General features: G+C 38.2%; 1 protein-coding gene across 20 annotated transcripts in view; it reads right to left on the reverse strand.

The window, feature by feature from the left end:
• LOC143027245 (calpain-A-like) overlaps window positions 1-25,514 on the reverse strand; it is a 111,160-nt gene that overhangs the window by 23,373 nt on the left and 62,273 nt on the right. For 15 of the 20 annotated variants that reach the window (XM_076188513.1, XM_076188518.1, XM_076188519.1 and 12 more), the window contains 6 exons: window positions 25,270-25,438; window positions 23,516-23,635; window positions 13,787-13,888; window positions 6,108-6,176; window positions 5,145-5,258; window positions 187-351 (listed from right to left, as the gene is read on the reverse strand). In XM_076188513.1, the coding sequence (XP_076044628.1) occupies window positions 187-351; window positions 5,145-5,258; window positions 6,108-6,176; window positions 13,787-13,888; window positions 23,516-23,635; window positions 25,270-25,438 (739 nt within the window). The remainder of the gene's footprint in view (window positions 1-186; window positions 352-5,144; window positions 5,259-6,107; window positions 6,177-13,786; window positions 13,889-23,515; window positions 23,636-25,269; window positions 25,439-25,514) is intronic. The other 5 variants (XM_076188506.1, XM_076188505.1, XM_076188507.1 and 2 more) reach the window with 5 other exon arrangements.

A 25,514-nucleotide genomic window follows, 5' to 3' on the forward strand; every position in this document is an offset into this window, starting at 1 on the left:
CCACTTCCTTTTGATCTATCTTAACACCTTCCCTCCTTCATACATGGAGGTCAGTACTCCAGCACCTTCCCTCCCACACATTCTCCTTCTAACTGATAACATTATTATTTTTGTGGTATTCAATGGCTGATGAATATGATCCTGGTTAGGTGTAGTGTCCACATCATCACCAGGCAAGTGACTCACCTGATAGGTCATCCAAAACTCGCCATCATCATCAAAAGTAATGCCAAGGCGGGCCTTCTCCTCAGCTGAAAGGGAATTCCATTCAGGTGATTTGTCACTCCATGCCCCCTTCCATTCAGCCTCATTGCCCCAAGGGTTGTAGAGCCGCAGGAGCTGAATCTTATCCTGGAAAAGGATGGAAAAACAATAAGAACATTGTCTAACACAGGTGTGTCCATCTTAACCCATGCAGTGATTTTGCCTTGGTGAAACAGAATTGTCTAATGTTAGACAAAACAAAACCTGCATAAGTTGTCATCATTACAAAGGATTTGAGAATGGCACTTCAGCACTGGGTCCTATACTCGGCAGAACAAAATATGTCAGAACATAATCTGTAAAGACTGGAATCATAGGAGAAAGGTCAACTACAATATCCTTTAAACCTTCAGTGTAAGGTCGTGACCTTTGCTGAACACAATTTTCTGGCACAAGCCATATCACAATTTGTAAATAAGGGTAAGGTTTGGGAGTATTACAATGACTGGAAGTTTCTGAGTATAGTCTTTTCTTTTTGTCTCAGGGTCCAAAGTCATAAAACAAGTGAGGGCTGAATTATATCATGTAGACACACAGGACATTTTCAACAAATGTAGACTAATTAGATACTATATACACTGACTATGAAGTAATATCTTGTTACTTATTATATTTGGCATTATGAAAAAGGTGCATGCTTCAGGCAAGAGCATACAGGGTGTAGGGGCATTCAAGTCAAAATAATGTCAGTAACTGACTGGTTATGCTTGGGGGAATTGGTATAGGTCTGGAACACACAAAATGCATGCTTAAATATACATCATGTATTTACCTAATTTTTTGTCTCGCTGTAGCATAAGGAGTTGGAGCTATGCTCAATGGACCCCATCTATTTTCCTCCACTCATCAAACTTTGACCTGAATTTTTTTATAGTGCTGGCTTGGATTATAGTTTTATCCAATTTATTCCACATGTCTACATTTCTGTGTGGAAAGCTATTCTTCTGAACATTTTTCAATTAAGTTTACTTTTTCAGGTTTTTTTTACATATTTCATTGCACATGCTCATCCATATATATCAATAAAATATACTGGTATGTTATTTTGTATAAAATATCTGACAACCAATATCAATACCTACACACAAGTCATGCCTCCTTGTGGATGAATTGACTTGGTATTAATAGACTTTGTTACCGATGCCCACTTGTCCTCTAGTATTTGTCCTTTGCATTACAACACAAAGGGGGACTTCAGTCATATTGGTACATTTCAAGGAGAAAAAAGTGCCAAAAGCAATATAATGTTACATTTATGCATTATGCATAAAGTATCATCTCCACTAATAATATCCCACATTTTGTTCAACAAGAAGTAGCATAAAATGTACTGCTATTATACTCCTTAAGGTGAAAGTATAGTTGATTTTGTAGATATAATTACGAGAAATGTAGAAAAGGGAGGGAAAAGAAGAATGGGGGTGTGGAGTAACTGCAAATGAAAAGTAGGAATAGAATAAGGTTCAAGTAAACAGGGGTATTAAACTACCCTTGCTTACCTGAGCCTTATTGGTACCATGGATATGATATACAAATTTGCAAGTGACCTCACATTTGTCACCCACTGTTTCTTGATAAGGAGATATGGTTGTGTTGAGGACTCAGGTCTTCAGCATAATATCTGGGGCAATAGATTTATTGGATTGACTGATCCTACTCTCCACCTTTGGCTTTCTCACTTTATCCACATGCTTACAGGATATTTCTTAATTCTAAGATATTTTCTGTTCACATCTCTCATCACTTTTGCACTAGCATTGTGCCACCTTCATTCCCAGTTTTGCTCTTCCTTCTCTTTAGAAATTTACTCAGTACTAATGTTTCCTTATGTCTACCTTTTGTATTTGTTCCAGTTCCTCACTCCTCCACTTGGTACCTCGCCTTCCTTTTCTAACCTTTATCATACTACATAAATCCTGAATTATCTCTTTCATTATCACTTTTAACTTCACCCACTCTAATTTTCCCTTTTATTTGTGCTTTTCAATTTGCCATACTTCCCTTCATTTGTCTTCTTGTGATGAAAGAATTGTATGTGAGATACAAAGAAAAGAAAATATAAGTAAAGCATAAGATAAAGGAGGCAAAGAGGAGAACAGATGTGAAATAGGGTAAGAGTAAGATAGAAATTTTTTAAAGTAATAAAAAAGATGTTTTAGAAGGAAATTAAGAGAGGAAGAGGAGTAGAGAAGAAAGGGTAAAACATGAAGATGGAGAGATGATAATGGAGGAGAGGGCAGTTAGAGGAAGATGGGCAGAGTATTTTAGGGAACTGGTAAGTGTGAAGGAGGATAGGGAGGGAAAGGTTGTTGCAATGGGAAGTGCTAAGAAAATGACCATGATAAGTGAGGAAAATGGAGGAGAAATAATGAAAGATGAAGTGAAGGCAGTTGTTAAGGTGATAAGAGTAGGTATGGCACCTGGTTTGGATGGATGTCATGCAGAATGTCTGGAAAAAGGAGGTACAGTGATGGTGGACAGGTTGGTGAGGTTATTTAACATTTCTTTAAGAGAGGGTAGAGTGATGGAGGACTGGAGGAGTGCCTGTATAGTTCCATTTTACAAGGGAAAAGGGGACAAATGTAAATATAGTAGTTTCATATGGATCAGCTTGTTAAGTGTAGTTGGGAAGGCTTATATGAGGGTCTTGATTGAAAGGATTAGGAGAAAAACTGGGTGTTTAGGACAGGTAGGGGTTGTGAAGATCAGATTTTTGTGGTAAGACAGATGCGTGAGAAAGCATTAGGAAAAGGTAAGGATGTTTGCGGGCTTTTATAGATTTGGAAAAGGCTTATGACAGGGTAGATAGGAAGGCATTGTGGGCGCAATCAAGAGTTTTTACGAGAGTAGTAGAGCTTGTGTTAATATTAGAAATGGAGAGAATGAGTGGTTTGAGGTAAAGGTAGGACTTCACCAGGGATGTGTTATATCACACTGACTGTTCAATCTATACATGGATGGGGTGGTGTGAGAGGTAAATGCATGGGTAGTGGGTCGGGGATTGGAGATGGTTAAAGAAAATGGAGAATAATGGGAGATAAGCCAGTTGTTGATTGCTGATGATACTGTGCTTGTAGCAGGATCAGAGGAGGGATTGAGGAAGTTAGTGACAGAGTTTGGGAAGGTGTGTGAAAGAAGAAAGTTGAAAATAAATGTGGGTAAATTTGAAGTGATTAGATGCACAAGGGGAGAGAGTGGCAGCAGACTGGAAGTGAGTATTAAGGGAGAGAGACTGGATAGTTTTAGATACTTGGGTGTGAATGTGGCAGCAAATGGGAGGAAAGGAGGTGACAGTAGAATGTAGATTGAGAGAAGCAAGTAAATGCCTTGAGGGATTACAAAGTGTAATGAGAAATAGATATTTGGGAATGAATGCTAAGAGGAGATTGTATGAAGGAGTGATTGTGCCAACAGCACTGTATGGGGCAGAAACATGGAACATAAGAGAGGAAGAGAGGAGTTTGAATGTATTTACCTAGTTGTATTTTATGGGACGGGAGCTATGCTCGTAGTGACCCATTTTTGTATCTCTCCACATCCAGTTTATTCTTGAAATCATGTATAGTTCTGGCATTTACTGTTTCTCTGTTCAGTTTATTTGAGATGAGGTGCCTGAGATGTATAATATGGATTACTAGGTTGGATAGAGTGAGAAATGAGGTGAGGAGGAGAACGGGGGTGGAAAGGGAGTTGGGAGATAGGGTTGATGAAAGAGTATTGGGGTGGTTTGGACACATGGAAAGAATGAGTGAAGAAAGATTAGTAAAAGAGGTGTGGAAGGCAGAGGTGGGGGGAGTGAACATGAGGGGGCGACCAAGGATGAGATGGATGGATGGGGTAAAAGGAGCTTTGGGAAAGGGGAAATGTCTGTTAGGAAGGACAGGAGAGGACAGAAGACAGGGGTTAATAGAGAATGATTGTATATGGATGATGCTGTGATGCATGAGGGGGGTGAGGGAGTATGTGTGAAAAATAAATTGATGCAGCCTGAAGGGATTTCTCCCCATCTCCTTTTCTGCATAAGGGGATAGAAAGGAGGGGTCGCTGATTTAATGAAACAGCCTTGCTGATGATGATGATGATGTGCTATGTCTTGCGACACTGCTTCTGACCCAGGAAAGTGGGCAAGATGTAGGGATGAGCCATCATCCAGGAGGTGCCAAGATAAGAAGGAGGGAAAGGGGTGGATGGGAGTGGAGTATGTTGGGGATGGAATGGATGTGAATGGTTTTTATGCCTTTGTTTTTTAGCTATCTCCCTTGTAAGGGGGAAAAAGCCTTTGGTTGTATATATTTATACATGTAATTCACAATCTTATGGGTGATTAAAAAAAAATTCCTAATTGGACTGGTCTAATTACTTGAATATTCTGTATAAGTGAATTGTGAATATTTGAAATCTTAATGTATTTGTAGATAAGGAAAAAAGCATTGTACTTCTGTGACAATTGTTTTCTTCAATGGCTCATGTTTAAATGGCTGAAAATAAAGGATATGGTCTTATCATATGTCAATATATAAAGCACTTTTTCATCTACATAAGTATTTCTTTCATAGTAAGACTAAATCGAAAGCAAAGCACGGATTCAAACTCATCTAAGTTCCTATTCAGGCCCACAATTTTTTTTTAGACTTTGGCAATATTCATTAATCATTTGAAACATACATATAATGGTTACACCTCTTCACATGAAATAGGGGCCGTAATTACAAACTGATAATGCATAATTCCCAGTAAGCCTTTAGGATATCATAGTTGTCATTTATTCATTACATTTACAATCAATATGTCAAAATTACCTGGTATTTACACTACATGGCATCCATCAGGAACATGCAAGCTTTCATTCCATACAGATAACTTTAACAGGATTCACTGACCTCCTTCAGGGTGACACCCATGGTCATATTGGTGAATCTGGCCAGTGTCTTCTCCAGGGATTCCTTGGTGTCCCGAGTGAAGTAGTCCTTAGGCACTTTAAGGCAGACCTCTGTCTGCAGATCCAGAGGGTGGGTGGGATGGTCGGGGGGAGGGGGTTAAGGAGGTAGACATTCACTCAATGTACATAAAACGTACCCTTCTTGCCCTGACTTACTTTTGAACTGTATGATTCACTTTTTGTTATATTCACACATTAAATTTGCATATTTCTTCAGACAGAAATGATAAAGAATAATAACAGATACAAAAAGAAGACAAAATATACAAAACATTTCCAAAATTACAAAAATAAATAGAAGAATAAAAACATAAGAATAGTGCAGGATGAACGAATGAACACCTTTCAACTTGAGGAACTACTGAAAAAATACAACTGCACAACAAATAAAACAAGAATTAATGGACATCTACTCAGAAAGGAAGATAAAAATAAAGAATTAAAGAAAAGAAATCAACAAAGGTGAGCAACAGACAGGGTGTCAACATTCTACATCTGATTTTACAGCTTTCTGGAAATAAACTTAATTAGAGGTCTATACTTTTAATCTTTTCACTTGTGGATACATTCATCTCACTATCCATAAAGAGGAACAACCACCTTGCATTAGTAAATCTACTTCTTCTAAAAGAACTATGATACGGACAGCTGTTACTTCAGAACAAAAACTGGTTCCTTTAAAATCCTTTATTATGAAATCCATGAGGAGCTGAATCTTCTCAAACTCTTGCAAGATGATGCATCATTGACTAGTGATCCCTAGAGAAACTGAAAAAACATCCAGTGTCAAAGTACCCTGTCAGTGACTCCCTCTGTAAAGGATCCCAAAAGAATATCTATGGTTTAGAAACAGGCTATTCTCTCTACACCCTGAGTACCTTCCTGACAACTGGGTATAACTGACCTCAACATCACTGTGTATCTGGTTTACAAGGGATTTTTCCACCTGCTCCAGGCTCTTCTTCCGCACAGTCTTCAGGAGGGTGAGGGAGAAAGATGGCACATGAGTGGACAGAGTAAAATTTTGAAAAGAAAAAGACAGCAAAGTGAAGATTATTGGTGATGATCCACATTTGGTGTTACTGCCAATTAGCCATCAATGTCAGTGGGTTATGACACTGGAGATACAGAGGAAACCAATTGGCTTCTTGGGCTCTTGCTAGAGTTTCTCCACTCAAGATATGTTGTGGTCATGTTGGTGTGCTGTCAGTGCTGGATAGTCTGCAAACATGCGCATGATTATGTGTGAGGTAGCCTGACAAAGTGGGCATGTGTCATATCTTATGTTAATATGTCTAAGTGTTGTGAGGTGGCCACAATGGAGTCACCTCAGATGAACCCTGCTCTTTAGATTTGATTCAGACTTGTGTACTGGCAGTAAGGGACAGCCAAGAATCTTGTCAGGTACCAGGATAACCAGATGTAATGGTATATATCTGTTCATATTAGTGTGGCTGGGGAGCAAAGGGATGGAAGTTGTGAGAGAATGAAGTGAAGAACAGTGCAAATGAATGGAGATTTGTGACAGGTACAGGATGATAGAGGAAGGCTGAAAGGCAAGAGTCTAATGTACCCTTTTGCTGTATTTTGCAAGTTGTACCTTTATTCTAGTTGTGGTTTTACTCAGTTGAGGAAAAAACCCTCTGCAGTGAAAGGGTTACTTATCTCGATTAATCTTTTCATTGTTTTATGACATATTTATATTCTTGTTGTTGCCATGCAATTTTCTTCAGCTGAAGGGAACCCTTCCACATACACAACAAAAGGGTTAACCTCTTCAGGAGAGAGAAATATATTATCAATTTTGTTTTGGCTCAGGCCAGGAAATTGTATTCAGCTTATGGGCTGTGCAGTAGCCCAATAAATACTGTTTTAAACTCCTGAGCAGATGCTCATCAGTTCAATTCCCAGGGCCTGATGCAGGTTTGCTGCTTTAGTTCTCAACAGCCCTGGCCAGGTGACAAAAAAAAAAGACAGGGTTGCTCTAACTGGAGTTTCTAGCTTCCCACTCTGTGGGAGTGGGATAGTACATACATATACCAAAATCTTTTTCCCCCTTACAAGGAAGGTAGCCAAAAAATAAAGGCATAAAATCCACTCCCACCCATTCTATCACCAACATACTCCACTTTCATCCACCCCGCTTCCTCCCTCTTATCTTGGCTCCTATTGGAGGACGAGTCATCCCTGCATCTCGCCCACTGCCCTGGGTCATAAGCCGTTTCACAAGACACAGCACATCCACAGCAAGGCCACTTCATTAAATCAGCGACCCCCCTCATCATCTCCTCATGCAGAAATGGAGAAGACAGGGAGAAATCCCTTCGGGCTGCATCAATTTATTTTTCACACCTACTCCCTCACCCCCCATCCCCCACCCACTCCCCCTCATGCATCACTGTATCATCTATACACAACCATTCTCCACCCACCCCTATCTTCTGTCTTCTCCCTTCATTCCTCAACAGACATTCCCCTCTTTCCCAATGCCCCTTTTACCTCATCCATCCATCTCATCCTAAGTTGCCCCCTCATGTTCACTCCTTCTACCTCTTTTACTAATCTTCACTCATTCTTTCCATGTGTCCAAACCATCTCAATACTCTTTCATCAACCCTATCTCCCAACTCCCTTTTCACCCCCATTCTCCTCCTCACCTCCTCAATTCTCACTCTATCCAACCTACTAACTCCTATCATACTTCTCAGCAGGGTTGCAGAGTCAGAGTCGGAGTTAGTTAGAGGGCAGGATAGATAAGATGGGGGAGAGGGAGGGAGGGGGGATTTGGGGGTTTAGTGGAAGGAAAGATTGAAATGGAAGGTAGTAAGAGTTATGATAGATGTGGGGCAGACCCACTTGCTCGGTTAGTTTATAGTCTTTAGGACTTTTTTTTTTTTTTTTTTTTACAAGTCAGAGAGAGTTGGAGGTTTTAGCTGGGAGTCGGAGTTGGAGTCGGATTTCTAAGAGTACTAGGAGTCAGAGTCGGAATTTTTTATCCGACTCCGACTCCTTAAGTCCAATAGCTGTAAAATACTGTCTATAGATGTGCACTGTGAAATAATTTGTTGCTATTGTGCAAATAGAAAGCAGTAGGTCTCATTATTCCAAGTTTAAAAAATCTAAAAAGTTTGATATGTTTTGTGTTGAGATAATTAAATAACCATCCAGTATAGAATAGTTTTATAGCTAGTTACAGGATATATACCATTTATAGAAGTTTCCAGAATGTAGTTTGTATTAATGTTTCATTCATTCTATACTATGGGAGTTATAGCCAGTGGAATGTATTTCTATTTTTAATCAATATTCAATAAATGTAATTATTAATTCAAATTCCTGAACAATTTGTCAACTGTCAAGTGACAGATGATTTTTATCTTTGAATAATTTAAATTAGCTACTTTACCTTTGTTGACAGTCTAATTAATTCAAATTATGTTAACATCTAGAACTCCATCATGTACACATGTACATGACAGTGTAGACAATAGTAAATATGCACTACATATGCACTATGCACGTACGTCTTCATGTATGTAAAAGTCAATGGAAGTGTTTTTGTGTGGTTTACTGTTTTGTAGGAGCTATGTCATGCTGGGATAATGCCCTGAGATAAACTTTGACCAGTCTCAGAGGCCAGATAGGAATGACATTAGAGCATATGTCGCAGCATTTGGTGATGACTGAAAAAGGGAGGAACAGCAGCAGCTATGAACAGTGTGCACAGGGGAAGGTTGTCTCTCTCTTTCCTGAACTGATTCCTGGTTTTTATGATAACATGGTGAAATTAATTCTGCAGTAAGTACTAGGTAGGCATTCTCCATTCACCTTTCCTCATCATGATTTGTCACATTTTTTCCTAATATTGTGATAGAAGGTTTATGAGAATGGACAAATGAAATAACAGATGATTTTTTTTTGGGAGGGGAGGGGAGGAGCACAAAGGAAAAAGAAAATATACAGCTTGAAGTGGCAAATCTGCCATGACAGGTTTGAAAGTGCTCATAAGCTGGTAGATGATCATGAGCATAAATAATACCATTATATATTTAATATATATATGTTTATACGAATAGATGTGCTTGTGTGCATATATATCTAAAGCTGGGTGAGTGTATATGTGAGCATATTTATCATACAAGTGAATGTTTCACGTAAAAAATAATATACATGAAAAGTATTTATAAAATGCTTGCTGAATAGGTGTGGGAGGCTGGTATATGGATCTGCAGAATAGATTTCTCAAAGGGAGTCAAGGAGTTAATGAGTCGGGAGTCGGAGTCGGGAGTCGGAGTAATCAAAGGAGTTGGAGTCGACATCCTAGGAATTCTAGGAGTTGGAGTCGGAGTCGGACCTTATACCATCCGACTCCACAACCCTGCTTCTCTGGCACCTCATCTCAAACATATTGAAACTCCTCCTCTCTTCCTCTCTTATGTTCCATGTTTCTGCCCCATACAGTGTTGTTGGCACAATCACTCCTTCATGCAGTCTCCTCTTAGCATCCATTCTCAAATATATATTTCTCATTACACTTTTTAATCCCTCAAGGCATTTACTTGCTTCTCTCAATCTACATTCTACTTCCACCATAAACCTCCATTTCCTGCCACATTCACACCCAAATATCTCAAACTATCCTCTTCCCCCAGTCTCTCTCCCATAAAACTCACTTCCAGTCTGCTGCCACTTTCTCCCCTTGTACATCTCATTACCTTACTTTTAGCCACATTTATCTTCAACTTCCTTTTTTGCATACATTCTCAAACTCTGTCACTAACTTCCTCAACCCCTCTGATCCTGCTACAAGCCCAGTGACATCAGCAAACAACAACTGGTTTATCTCCCACTTATCAACCCATCCATCTATAAATTGAACTACCAATGTGATATAACATATCCTTGGCAAAGTCCTACCTTAACTTCAAACCACTCACTCTCTCCATTTCTAATCCTAGCGCAAGCTCTACTACTCTCATAAAAAACTCTTGACTGCTCTTAAAAGCTTTCCTCCTATCCCATATATCTGCCATACCTCCCACAATGCCCTCCTGTCTACCCTGTAATATCCCTTTTCTAAATCCATAAAGGCCCAAAAAACATTCTTACCTTTTCCTAATGCTTTCTCACATATCTGTCTTACCACAAAGATCTGATCTACACAACCCATACCTGTCAATCAAGACCCTCCCATAAACCTTACCAACTACACTTATCAAACTATGAAAATACTACTCACACTTGTCCCCTTTTCCTTTGTAAATTGGAACTATACAGTCACTCCTCCTGTCCTTTAGCACTCTACCCTCTCTTAAACAAACATTAAATAACCTCACCAACCAGTCCACCATCACTGTACCTTCTTTTTTAGACATTCTGCATGACATCCATCCAACCCAGGTGCCTTACCTGCTCTCATCATCTTTACAACTGCCTTCACTTCATCTTTACTTATTTCTTCTCCATTTTTCCTCACTCATCATGGTCATTTTCTTAGAGTTTTACACTGCAACTACCTTTCCCTTCTTATTCTCCTTCACATTTAGCAACTCCCTAAAATACTCTGCCCATCTTCCTCTACCTGCCTTCTCTTCCATTATCATCTCTTCATCTGCACCTTTTACCTTTTCTTCTCCACTTGATTTGCCTCCTCTTCTTCTCTTAATTTCTTTGTAAAACATCTTTTTATTACTCTCAGAAATTTCTGTTATAATCTCACCCCATTTTACATTTGCTCTCTTCTTTGCTTTCTTTATCTTATGCTTTACTTCTCTTCTCTTTTCTTTGTACCTCTCATATGATTCTCTCATCCTATTTTGTAACCAATCTGTGAATGCTTGCTTCTTCTCTTCTACAACCTTCATTACTTACTCATCCCACCACTCACTACCCTTCCTTCTATTTCCTCCCATTCTTGTTCCACACACCATCTTTGCACACCTTGTGACCTTAAACCATCCTTAAACCATACCCATTCCTCCTCCACTCCTAGTTCTACTCTATGCTTCACTCCCTTTCACTCCTCTCTCAGCTTCTTGTACTCCTTTTCTTTCTTATTAAGCAGTTCACTTTAAGCACCTCCCTACTTTCTGTCCTTTTCCTCTTTCTCCATCTATCCTCCACTCTCAACTTACCTTCCACCAAAAAATGATCTGATATTCCCCCACTCTCTCCCCTTAGAACATGTACATCCTTAACTCTTCCTACTATTCTCCTGGTTACCACTATATTATTCACTACTGCTCTATCTACCACTCTTCCATCCATCACCCTCTCCCATGTGTACTTATGCTTGCCTTTCTTCATAAAAACTGAATTTGCTATCATCAACTCTTTCTAGACACATCTCCACCATCAACTCTCCACTACAATTTTTTTTCCTGGAACTCCACACTTCCCAACCACTCTCTCTACTGGTTCATTTCCTACCCTAGCATTATGGTCTCCCAATACCATTGCATTGACATTTCTCCCTAAACCCTCTATGCACTCATTTAAATCTATTCATAAAAGCCTCTCTTTCCTCTACACTATTCTCACTACCAGGCCCATATTTAGTTACAAAAACCCACATCTTCCTTCCCAGTTTCCCCTTCAGCCACATTAATGTTGAAGAAACCTCCTTCCACTCCACCACATGCTTACCTACCTCTTCACTTACTAGCATAGTGGTTTTTATTTATTTCATTTATTTATCTATTTATTTATTTATTTATTTATTTTTTTTTTTTTGTGCATACCTCTGGCTTCTTTGATTGATCAGTCTTGGGGGACTTGAGCCATGGTTGCAATGTCAGGTGCTGTATCATTCACTTCCAAAAGTGTATATATCAGGAACACACGTCTTGCATTAAATGTACAATCGCATGGTTTACAGCCAATCTGTTGCAACATCAGCCAGTTCCAATGTTACTTCTTGTCTAGTATCACACATCTTTGGAAATGGTTGAGCAAAGATGCTTGTATGGTCAGTAAAGTTTATTTTTTGAAGTGCAAGGCAAACAAGCTTCTTGAATAGGAAGTTGTTGTTTTCCTACTGACAGTTTCATTTGTGTTGATTCTACAGTACTTTATACTTTATCTGTTATGATGTCTTCTTAGATTTATATGCATTTTATGAAGTTATCCTGCTGATAATCTTGTTTTGTTTTGTTTGTTTTACTTGATGATAATTCTCTTGTTATGTTTTTTAGATTTTTATCACCTTGATGTATCTCACTCTTTCATTGTCTCTACTGTCATCCATCTTTTCCTGTCCTTTCACCTCATGTGAAATTTAAATTTCTTCTTTTCTCAGCATCTTAGCTGTTAGTGGAATGCTGAACAGGTACTTTGTAGTATTCACACTCCTCACTTTACATGCTTCATATCTTATGACAATAATAATAAAGACACCCTTCAGGCCAAAGTGTTCCCTTCAGATGTGTTTAATTGCCTCTCCTTGTCTACAACAAAATCTATAAGGAACATCACTGTGTTGAAAAGATAACATAGGGTAGGGTGGTGAAACAGAATATATGAAAGACCTGAATTAAAATGTAAATTAAAAAAAAATTAGGTGCTGATGAAAAGAATGAAGAATGAGTAGGTAAAAAAGAATGAAAAACTGGATAGGAAAAGATAAAAATGATGAAGGCACAATAAGAATTGTAGAAATACAAGAAAATAATTTTATGCTAAAGCATTAGAAATATTGTAGTCACAAAATATTTCTGTATATTTCTGTTTTAAAATTTCCATGGTAAATATATAATCATACTTAATTCAAATGATGCAATATTAATCTAAAACTAATTCTTACCATTAATTTTGAAGTGAACATAATTTTGTTTTCATTGACCAAATCTGAGAAAAGAGCAAGAAGAGGACTGCAGAAAAGATACCCTTCTAAAGACACTGCTATGAGAGGTTACCACAAGCCTTACAAAGATCATCACCAGAAACTGAATAGCATTCCCATAGTAGCCAATAAAAAAACTCAGATCCTCCTATAGACCTCTTTGAGAAGAAACATTACCTGTTGTCTGTAACATAAGAGTGTGAGTCTGTTTCTGTCACCAGCTGATAGATGAGGGAAGCAGTGACCAGTAGTCAACTCTCCTTATGTGAACAAGAGAAGAAAAAATAGTCAAAGTAGATAGAAAGTCCTTTAACCTATTCTGGAGATCTAGCATCATTCCCTTGAGATGGATTTGTGAGTTACACCTATGACTGCAAGTCAATATCTTTATGTGTTCTTCTATATGTACTATTATAACTTCCTAAAATGTTAATTAAATAAAACAATTCTACATTATGATCAAATATATACAAGCTCCTTAAGCATTAGTATACTTGTGCATGCATGTGTAAATTCTCACTGCACCTATTACCAAGATACAAAGGGATACCAACACCAGCAATCAATCACCATTAGGTCAATAGAGAGTTCTACTGAAGAGTGCTCCACCAGAAAGACAGTTCTGAACCACCACTGTACTTCCAGAACCTTAATTCCCAAGACTTACTCCCCATGCATTGGCATTATTAGAAGCGTTGTGAGACATTATGTCAGAGATATGTGGGTCTTCTCCCTCAACTGACCTTGTCCAGTGTGACTCCCATGGCCATGTTAGTCATCCGCACCAGAGTCTCTTTTAAGCTGCTGGGAACATTGCTTGATCCGCAACTAATCTTCTGGTTCCCCTACAACCCAGAGAGGAACGAAACATAAACCTAGATGTTGGACTGGCATTCTTTTAAATAAAAATTAATGGAAGGTAAACACAACAAAAAAATACAAATATTATGTGCCTCATTTATTAAAGCCCATACCCATTTCTTGTAAACACGTATAACATAAATATAGATATGGTAAGCAAATTTATACATAGGAGTGTGTGTAGGCAGACACAAATGTACACACACACTACGGTCGAAGTGACAACGAAGTTTGGAACTCCAAGAAAACTTCAAGTTTCATCGATCTCAATGAGGGAGTACCTTTGTTGTATTAATAGGGAAGAGGAAAGCTTGTGGTGTAGTGGGAAGGTGAAGAAAAAGGTGAAAGAGAGGGATTACTGAGGAAAATGGAAGGAAATGAGGAAGGGGACGAATGGGCCCTGAATGTTAGAAGGGGATAAACAAAAGGGGGGTAGAATACACAGATGAGGAAGAACAAAGGAAGCAGAAGTGTCAAAAGCAAAAATATAAATAATAGCAGATCAATGGAAACAGAAGATAACTGCTTTTATGGCTTTAATGAGGGAGGAGATGACAAACTCTCCCGACTGGTAAATTTAGAGTAGAAACTAAAAAAAAAATTAACGAAACATGGGAGGTTAGGTTTAACCAATTAACACTAGTTACCCAAAGAGTTGATAAACTGGAAGAACTAAAGAAGGAGAATCAAAACCTAACTAAAGAAATAGAAGAATTAAAAAGACAGTTAAGAGAAGTAAAGGATGAGAATGAGGAATTAAAGAGGAATAGTAAAGAGAATAAAGAGTCCATAGCAAAAGAGGTAAGTGGTTGGGAAAAAGTCCAAGAGAACAACAAAATTTAATTTAGAGATATAATGAAACAGCAGATGAAAGAACAACCTATGGACACAGTTATTAAAGTGATGAGGGAGAAGGAGAATATAGTAAGAGACTTAGTGGATAAAAAGAAATGTATAATTATATTAGGGATGGAAGAGAAGTATAATCCAAATAGGACTACAAGAATAAAGGAGGAAAAGGAAAAAATAATAAGATATTAGAAGTAGTTCAAGAGGATGGACAAGAAACAGGGAAACAAATAGAAGAAACATATAGACTAGGGAAATACAATACAGATAAGACCAGACCAATTAAGGTTAAATTCAGGTCACAAACGACCACAGAGAATATCTTAGCAAAGACAGGGAAACTAGCAGACAGTGATCAATATAAACAGGAATGAATAAAAAGAGAAATGAATAAAGAGGAAAGGGAGGATGAGAAAACAAAAAGACTAGAAGCTAAGGAAAAAAACTAGAAAAGAACAGAGACAAAAAGAGAAATTCTATTGGAGAGTACTGAATAAGAAAGTGAGTAAATGGTTCATAGCAGAGAAAAACAGAAGGGAAACAGAAAACATGATGGAAATAGCAGAAAATTAAAAGCGGCTTACACAAATATAGATGGCTTAATAACAGGCTTGAGCGAACTGAATGATTACCCGAAGGAAAAAGAACCGGACATAATTGCAATTGTAGAGACAAAATTGAAAGGTCCACTACCACCCAACAGTGTAGGACATGATGCATATAATTACTGGATTAGACACAGAGTGGCAAAACAAGGGGGTGGAGTTATGTTCCTGACTAAGAAGGATATAAATGTGAGGAATGTCACATATGGAAAGAATAGAGTAGAGATGATTATGATGGAAGTGGAGGACAAGGATGGGAAGAGCAGGAAGTTTGTAGTAAATTATGTGCCTCATAAAACGGCTTTGTGGGAAGAGAAAGAACACAAAAATATGTTAGATGACACAACGATAACACTAAATAACATAATGGAAGATGGAGGAAGAATAGTTATAATGGGTGACTTTAATTGTAAAGAAATCTGCTGGGAAGAGATGACAGTGAAGGGTGGAGACGACCTATGGGGAAATGTACTACTTGATATGATTATAGAACATACAATGATGCAATGGATACAAGAGACTAGGTATAGAAATGAGGAAGAACCATCGAGACTGGACATAATAATCACATCAGAACCTGAAACAGTAGACAAGATTGAATATAAGACACCAATAGGTAAAAGTGACCACATATTGGTTGAACTGGAACTAAATGAGGAAAAATACATGAAAAAACTAACAATATAGAAAGGGAAGATTGATTTATGGAAAAAAATTGATAAAATGAGAGAATTCTTTAAAAAAGCTGACTGGAAAAGAATACACAAGGAGGAAACAACAGTAGAAGAGAAATGGAATATTTTGAAAAAAAAATTATAAAGGAGTGGAAAAGTATGTTCCAAGACAAAAATAAGAAAAAGAATATGGAAAGTGTTGGTATAGCAAAAGATGAAGGGAGTTAAAAGACAAAAGGGATAAAGCTTGGATAAAAGACAAAAGGCCTGAAAAATGGAAAATATATACTAGTTATAGAAATGAATATGTACAAGTTTGCAGAGAAGAAAAGAGAAAATACGAAAAAAATGTCATAGAAAAATGTAAAAATAAACCAAAAGTATTTTACAGATTTGTAAACAACAAACTGAAAAACAAACAAGAATTTGAGAAACTACAAGGAGTTGAATACACAGAAGAAATAGAAATGGCAGAAATTATGAACAAGCATTCTAAATCAGTGTTTATGAGGGAGAACAACCTAGAGATATTGAGTGGGAGGAGAAAGTACCCCTTAAGAAAGATATAGAAGTAACAAGGAATGAAATAATGAATCACTTGAGTAATCTCGATGTCAGAAAATCGTATGCACCAGATGAAATAGCAAACTGGATTTTGAGAGAATGCAGAAATGAACTAACAGACAACATATATTGTCTATTAAGCAGTTCATTGAAGGAAGGAAAAGTTCCAGAAGACTGGAAAAGAGCAAATATAATACCAATATATAAAGGGGGAAAGAAGGAAGACCCTACTAACTATAGACTGGTCTCTCTTACAAGTACAGTAGCTAAAATTTGTGAAAGAATTATCAAAATTAGATGGGTAAGGCATTTAGAAAAAAAAAAAACAATACTAAATCCAAGGCAATTTGGATTTAGACAAGGATGATCATGTGTCAAAAACTTACTGTGTTTCTATTCAAGGCTAATAGATGTAATATAAAAAAGAGATGCATGGGCTGATTAGAAACTGCAGGAGGAATACAGGGCAACTTACTTAAGTGGATGGAAGACTTCTTGCATGAGAGGAAAATGAGAGTGGTGATAAGAGACAAACATTCCAATTGGGATGAAGTCATCAGTGGAGTTCCACAAGGAACAGTGTTGGCCCCAATAATGTTTGCTATATATATCAATGATATGGATAAAGGAATTGAAAGTTATATGAGCTTCTTCACAGATGATACAAAAATGTTGAAAAAAGTGAACACTGAAGAAGATTGTGAATCACTGCAGAGTGATCTCAATAAAGTATGGTAATGGATTAGGAAGTGGGAGATGGAATTCAACATTAAGAAGTGTAGTATAATGGAATTTTAAAAAGCAAAAAGAGAATAGTGGGATCATATACATTGGGAGAGGAAGAAATTAAAAAAGTGGGAAAAGAGAAGGAACTAGGAGTCATTATTATGAATAATATGTCCCCTGAGAAACATATAAACAAAATTTTTGGAGAAACTTATAATTTGATAAGATCAATCAAAGTGGCATTTACATACCTAGATGAAGAAATGGTGAAGAAAATACTAGTTACTTTGATAAGACCAAAATTGGAGTATGCAGGGACGACAGGGATGACATGGTCACTAAGTACAAAAAATGTAGAACAAAACTTGAAAGAATACAAAGAGCAATTATGAAATTGGCACCAACACTCTCAGAACTATCATATGAGGAGAGGCTGGCAAAACTTGAGCTACAGGCATTAGAGCAAAGAAGAGAGAGGAGACTTGATAACTATTTATAGAATCATGAAAGGCATGGAAATTATTGATAGAGAGGATCTAATGAAATGGGATAGTTGTGATACAAGAGGACATGGAAAGAAAATCAAGAAAGACAGTTATAGAAGAGACATGAAAAAGAATAGCTTTCCCCACAGGATAATAGACATTTGGAACAAGTTAGATAAGAATGTGGTGTGTTCAAAAACGATATACAAATTGAAAAACATATATACATACATATACCAAGGCTTTTTCCCCCTTACAAGGGAGGTAGCCAAAAAGGAAAAGGCATAAAATCATTCCCACCCATTCCATCCCGGAATACACTCCACACCCCTCCACCCTCCCTCTTATCTTAGCACCTCCTGGATGACGGGTCATCCCTGCACCTTGTCCACTGCCCTGGGTCAGAAGCAGTGTCGCAAGACACAGCATATCCACAGCTAGACCGCTTCATTAAATCGGCGACCCCCACTCTCCGTCCCCCCATGCATAAAAGGAGAAGACGGGGAGAAATCCCTTCAGGCTGCGTCAAATTTTGCTCACACATACTACCTCACCCCCCATCCCCCCGCCCATTCCACCTCATGCATCACAGCATCATCCATATACAACCATTCTCCATTCACCCCTGTCTTCTGTCCTCTCCCGTCCTTCCTCAACAGACATTCCCCTCTTCCCCAAAGCCCCCTTCACTCCATCCATCCACCTCATCCTAGGATGTCCCCTCATGTTCACTCCCTCCACATCTGCCTTCCATACCTCTTTTACTAGTCTTTCTTCACTCATTCTTTCCATGTGTCCAAACCATCCTAATACTCCTTCATCAACCCTATCTCCCAACTCCCTTTCCACCCCTGTTCTTCTCCTTACCTCCTCATTTCTCACTTTATCTAGCCTAGTAACCCCCATCATACTTCTCAGACACCTCATCTCAAACACATTCAAACTCCTTCTCTCTTCCTCTCTTATGTTCCATGTTTGTGCCCCATACAGTGCTGTTGGCACAATCACTCCTTCATACAGTCTCCTCTTAGCATCCATTCCCAAATGTCTATTCCTCATTACACTCTTCAATCCACCAAGGCATTTACTCACTTCTCTCAATCTACATTCTACCTCCACCTTTTCCTGCCACATTTGCACCCAAGTATCTAAAACTATCCACTTCCTCCAGTCACTCTCCCTTAATGCTCACTTCCAGACTACTGCCACTTTCACCCCTTGTACATCTCATCACCTTACTTTTAACCACATTTATCTTTAGCTTTCTTCTATCACATACTCTCCCAAACTGTCACCAATTTCCTCAGTCCCTCCTCCGATCCTGCCACAAGTGCAGTGTCGTCAGCAAACAACAGCTGGCTCACCTCCCACTTTTCTCCATTTTCTTTAACCATCTCCAATCCCTGACCCACTACCCTTGCATTTACCTCTCGCACCACCCCATCCATGTATAAGTTGAACAGCCAGGGCGACATAACGCATCCTTGACAAAGTCCCACCTTTACCTCGAACCATTCACTCTCTCCATTTCCAATCCTGACACAAGCTCTACTACTCTCATAAACTCTTGACAGCTCCTAAAAGCTTTCCTCCTATCCCATAATCTGCATAACCTCCCACAGTGCTTTTCTGTCTACCCTATCATAAGCCTTTTCCAGATCCATAAAAGCCCAAAAAACATCATTCCCCTTTCCTATAGCTTTCTCACATATATGTCTTACCACAAAGATTTGATCTACACAACCTCTACCCATCCTAAATCCACACTGTTCCTCACCAATTACTCCCTCTGTTCCTCTCCTAATCCTCTCAATAAAGATCCTCCCATAAGCCTTCCCAACTACACTTAACAAGCTAATCACTCTGAAACTACTACATTCACACTTGTCCCCTTTTCCCTTGTAAAGTGGAACTATACAGGCACTCCTCTAGTCCTCCGGCACTCTACCCTCTCTCCAGCAAACATTAAATAACCTCACCAGCCAGTCCACCATCATTGTACCTCCTTTTTTTAGACATTCTGCATGGCATCCATCCAGACCAGGTGCCTTACCTGCTTTTATCATCTTAACAACTGCCTTTACTTCATCCTTCTCTATTTCTCCTCCATTTTCCTCACTCATCACTCTCATTTTCTTAGCATTTCCCACTGCAACTATCTTTCCCTCCCTATCCTCCTTCACATTTAGCAACTCCCTAAAATATTCTGCCCATCTTCCCCTTACTGCCTTCTCTTCCATTATCATCTCTCCATCTGCACCTTTTACCTTTTATTCTCTACTTGATTCGCCTCCTCTTCCTCTCTTAATTTCTTTCCAAAACATCTTTTTATTACTTTCAAAATTTTCTGTCATACTCTTACCCCACTTCACATCTGCTCTCCTCTTTGCCTCCTTTACCTTTTGCTTTACTTCTCTTTTCTTTTCTTTGTACCTCTCATATGACTCCCTCGTCCTATTTTGTAACCAATCTGTGAAAGCTCGCTTCTTCTCTTCTACAACCTTCTTTGTTTCCTCATCCCACCATTCACTACCCTTCCTTCTATTTCCTCCTGTCCTTCTTGTTCCACACACTATCCTTGCACACTTTGTGACTCCCTCCTTGAACCATCCCCATTCCTCCTCCACACCTAGCTCTACTCTATCCTTCACTCCCTCCCACTCCTCCTTCAGCTTCTTCTTGTACTCCTTCTCCTTTTCCTTTTCATTTAAAGAGTTCACTCTAAGCACCTCCCTACCTTTTGTCCCTTTCCTCTTTCTCCATCTATCCTCCACTCTCAGCTTACCTTCCACCAAAAAATGATCTGATATTCCCCCACCCTTTCCCCTTAGCACATGTACATCCTTAACTCTTCCTATCATAGTCCTATTTACCACTACATAATCCATCAACGCTCTATCTACCACCCTTCCATCCACCACCCTCTCCCATGTGTAGTTATGCTTGACCTTCTTCCGAAACACTGTATTTGCTATCATCAACTCTCTTTCTAGACACATTTCCACCATCAACTCTCCACTATGATTCTTTCCTGGAACTCCACATTTCCCAACCACTCCATCAATTGGACCATTTCCTACCCTAGCATTAAGGTCTCCCAGTACTATTACATTGAAAAACAGTCTAGATAAAATGAAATATGGAGACGGGACACCTCGAGCATAGCTCCCCTTTCCTTAAAATACAAGTAGGTAAATACACACACAATAAATTGAATGAGGCAACAGTGTGTGCAGATACTAATCAAGAATTTAAGAACAAATTTGATGCTGAAAGATACAAAGATGGGTCACTCCAAGCATAGCTCCCTTCCTGTATAATACAACTAGGTAAATACACACATGCATGTATGTCCACCCATGACTGTTTATGACAATCATACATGCACATGTACATATGGGCATCTGATAACTACTATTTCAAAATACACAGTACTACACTATTTACACCAGTTGAAGTGCATCCAAATGTAAAAATGCACATAATGTTGCTCCTCTCCTCCTGTACACTACAACTAGGTAAATACAAAAAAACAAGTGACCCACAGCCCACTACACATAATCAACTCTAAATCAAGAGCCAGAAGAGAGAAAACATCTTAATATAACCCTGCTGAACAAGTTCATTTCACAGGTCAAAGTATATGATCAAAGTATAACATGTCATCAGGAGGGGTAATAGCTGACTATCCTGGGTATTCATTATCTCAGCATTTTAACCCAGTAAAGCCAAGAGTTTTATTTTGATGGTTTGTTCTGGCTAATGTTAGACAATTAATTCAGCTTAAAGGGACATCTCTCAGCACTAATGGGTCATCATCATCAACTGGGGCCATCATCATCATCAACTGGGGTCATCATCATCAACTGAGGTCGTCATCATCATCAACTGGGAGCATACACTCAGTGCCCATTCACTTGCACACAAGTGACAATCTCCACGATATCTCTAAGCAAACTCACTACAACTACCCTTCCCATCCTAAACAGCTATTGGCAGGATTAGACAACTTGCCCCACTGCAAGTCCTGTGGGTGTCCCCTTTGTCTCTTCCAATGAGGGTTGACTCTTATGGAGACCACCCTGTCAATGGGATCAATATCAAGGAACCATACTACATGACCATGTAGCTGGAGCTGAGTTTCATGAATTATGCTGCTAACATACTTAGACTGAGTCTAATGGAACAGTTTCTGGATTGATACATAGTCATTTCAAATGTTATTCCATGATTCTCTAAAAGCACTTGATACCAAAGACGTCAAAATGCCTCCTCAAGTCGGCATCCAATGTCCATGTCTCACACCTGTACAGCGAAATGGGATCACAAAGAACTTGAAGATTTGAATCTTAGTCTTCCTGTATGTTGAAAATGCCACACACTCTGGTTCATCAATCTAATATACTGTATATAAGTTCAACATTTTTCCTGTAATTTTATATCAGACTTACAAAAGGTTCTTGATATGCTGTTATTGTATAGTGAGGGACTCAAAAAATTATTCTAAGTCACTGAATTAGATGATATTGTTCAGATTTTCAATATGGTGACACACTATAAACTGTTGTGGTAAATGCCAGCCAATTTTCTTCTTTTCAGGGCTAATTAAGTAGAATCCCAACCTGAATGGAGACTTGGTCAATAAAGATCCCATTCAAATTTGGGTCTAACCATCACCTGAATAAGATGTTCTGACATTTGGTACAAAACATATATGGTTTGCTACTGTGAAAACAGGATAATGGTGCAATATTCTAGAAAAACAAAACATCATCAGTACAGAGAGATGTATACCTTAAGAGGGTAAACAATATTATCTGTTCATTTTAACTTGGAGACAATTCAATGAATCTATTGGTACATTTTGCAACATTGGTATTTATTTTAAATGTTCTTGGGTGATCTTATTCAGCTGAGGGCCCAAGGTTTAGATTTAAGTTCATTTCAGCTGTTGGGGTAAAATTCTTGGCACAACACACATTTTAACATGAAACAAAAATTAGGAAATAATACAAAACTATAATTCTATCAAAACTGTGAATTACAAACCAATTTCAGTGGTATGAGCAAAAAATATCTTCACCAGATTAGAATATGCAGAATATGGCAGGTATTTGAAGCAGTTAATTTGCAGGATAATATATTCTCAGACAGAAGGGATGTAAATTTTTCTAAAGCACTACAACCAAGTGAATGCATAAACCTTCACACAAAGCACATAAAAATATTTAAGATTAAGGAAGTTAAGGTTCCACATCCTCATCTATCTTTTATTTTCTCTATCTTACCTTTCTCCCATTTTTTTTTGCAGTTATATATACAATAGTAATTCCTCTGTAACAAATTTCTTGGTGAATTTAACTCTTTTGCTATGATGAAATATTCTATAGCTTAGTTCCTCTTATGAACTTGCAATTTTATGCAGCTGATGGGGTGAATTTTAGCCAGAAGAGTTTTGAATGAGTGAGACCACCTCAGACTCTTTCAGCTTTATACAATTGCTTTTCCTGAACCAGGAGAAAACCCATAAAGTGTACTACCAAAGCAAAAGGGTTAAACTTAATCAATTTTTATGTTAGAGAAGATTTTACTTTGTAAGTGTGCAAGTACCCTCTTGTGAGCCTTACTCCCTTTCTGACAGGGCATGGGCACCTCTTCTTCAAAAGGAGTTGACACAAATTACCACATTCCTCATTTTAAGTACTCACATTCACTAGGGGAAGGGTGGAGGCAGTGCTCACTTCAGTGACACGTGTGATGGAGTAAGCATGACGCTGAAGCAACCCATTGGAAAGAATGGCCTCCACAGCCACATTTGGATTTTCTGGCTACACACAAAGCAAAAGACATCTATTTCAGTCAAATGATAACAGTCAATGCAATTATATGTGAGTTCATATTCATATGTAACTGTTACTATGTACCTGGAAATACACATTCTTTATTGAAAAATAAAGAATTATATAAGTAGAGACATAAAAGGGTGATAGTACCAATCTAAGTTTACTCGTATCCTGCATGTATGTTTACTAATTTGCATTTATCCTACTGTAATATATAGGAAAGAAGCTATCATACCTAGTTTTCAATTCATTTATGGTTTCAGCTTGGACTACATCATTTATAGTATTACAGAATTTCATGCATTTACATTAAATACTAAGCATTTTGACATTTTCAGATGCAGTCTTTTTCAATGTATTTCTATGACCTTGTGACTCACTCCTGTCCTACACCAAGAGACCTCTATAATTTTTTGTATTCCTTTAATTGACCTGAACTATTAAGTAATCTTTTTTCTCTTATTTATTTCTTTCTCTGACAGGTCCTGTGCTTTTAATTCATCTGCAAGGCTGGGAAATAATTTGGTCACTACTCTCTGCATTCTCTCAGTTTTTATTATCCTTCACTTTGTGAGACCATACTACCAGTGCATATTTCAATCTAGGGTAGATTATCTCATGCAGTGAAAAACTATTTTCATGTTCATCAATAGTCTGTATGTTTCACATACACCTTTGGGTTTCTTGGCTGTTACACATTTTCTAATAAACTGGTCTTTCCAATTATTTTTCTTTCCAGTAAACCTTGGCACACTCAAATTGTGAAGGATTTTCATATTTTCCACTTCTCAGTTTTGTTAATATTTATGAATTCCTTCAAATTTGCTTCTTTAAAAAAATTCTGGGTATTGAAGAAAGTTTTCTTCCCAAAGCTGTATTAACCTTCTCTGTATGAATTATTTCTCAGTTCTATATCACCTTCCAATTAGAACACAAGCTTTATATGGTCACCCTTTCCCATAAGGCTCATGTAGTTCAATTATTCAATAATATCAGGTTCCTTCATAACCAGCAGGTTCAATCTTCCTCAATTATTTTCTTTTCTCACTTGTGTCATGTCATTTACCCATTGGCTCATGGTGTTTTCCACTGCAATATTCAACAAAATATTGTCCCAGGAACTCTAATTACTGTCTTCCATTCCTTTCAATTTATCTCCTTCATCTTACAATGACACATAAGAACAACATAAGGCCATGGATAGACATTAAAAAAGCAAACTATTTGAAGGATATCTTAATAAATGCAGTTTTCCATAGAGAAGCATTGGCTTGTGGAATAGTCTAGATGAAGAAACAGTCAAGTCAAAAATAAATTAAATTAAAGTAAAGTTTGATCAATAATAATACAAAAAACAAGAACCCACAAGTGTAGCTCTTTTCCTGTACATTAAAACTAGGCTAGGTAAAAACTATAAGGTAGATGTGCAATTGCATGTGCATATGTTTATCCACAAATATACATAAACTTTAACTTTATATGTTCTCCCATCCCTCTTTCCCCACCCCTTTTCTTTGCAAGGGATGCTCTGGAGATTAATTAAATAGCCTGGAATGAAAGAAATTGAGTTTTCCACATCCCACTCCAGTCTCACACACCCCTTCCACACTTTGGCATACCTCAATAGCACACCCAACCAAGGCTCCTCGTCGGTAAGCCTTGTGTAGAATCCTAAAGAGCTGAGGAGGTGGTTGTCGGATGTCCACCATCTCCACAACACCTCCAGTCAGGTCAACCATAGCCTCACTGATGTTGCCCCCTCGCAGCGCCTCATAGCCGCCATACATCCTGACAATGTCATAGAGGGAGTTGTTAGTAATGCACTAGTGGTGGTCAAAGTGTTGATATGGGCTGTGCATACTGA

This window comes from Oratosquilla oratoria, chromosome 7 (assembly GCF_046742065.1).
Source record: "Oratosquilla oratoria isolate Oo_2021 chromosome 7, ASM4674206v1, whole genome shotgun sequence".
Classification (NCBI taxonomy): domain Eukaryota; kingdom Metazoa; phylum Arthropoda; class Malacostraca; order Stomatopoda; family Squillidae; genus Oratosquilla; species Oratosquilla oratoria.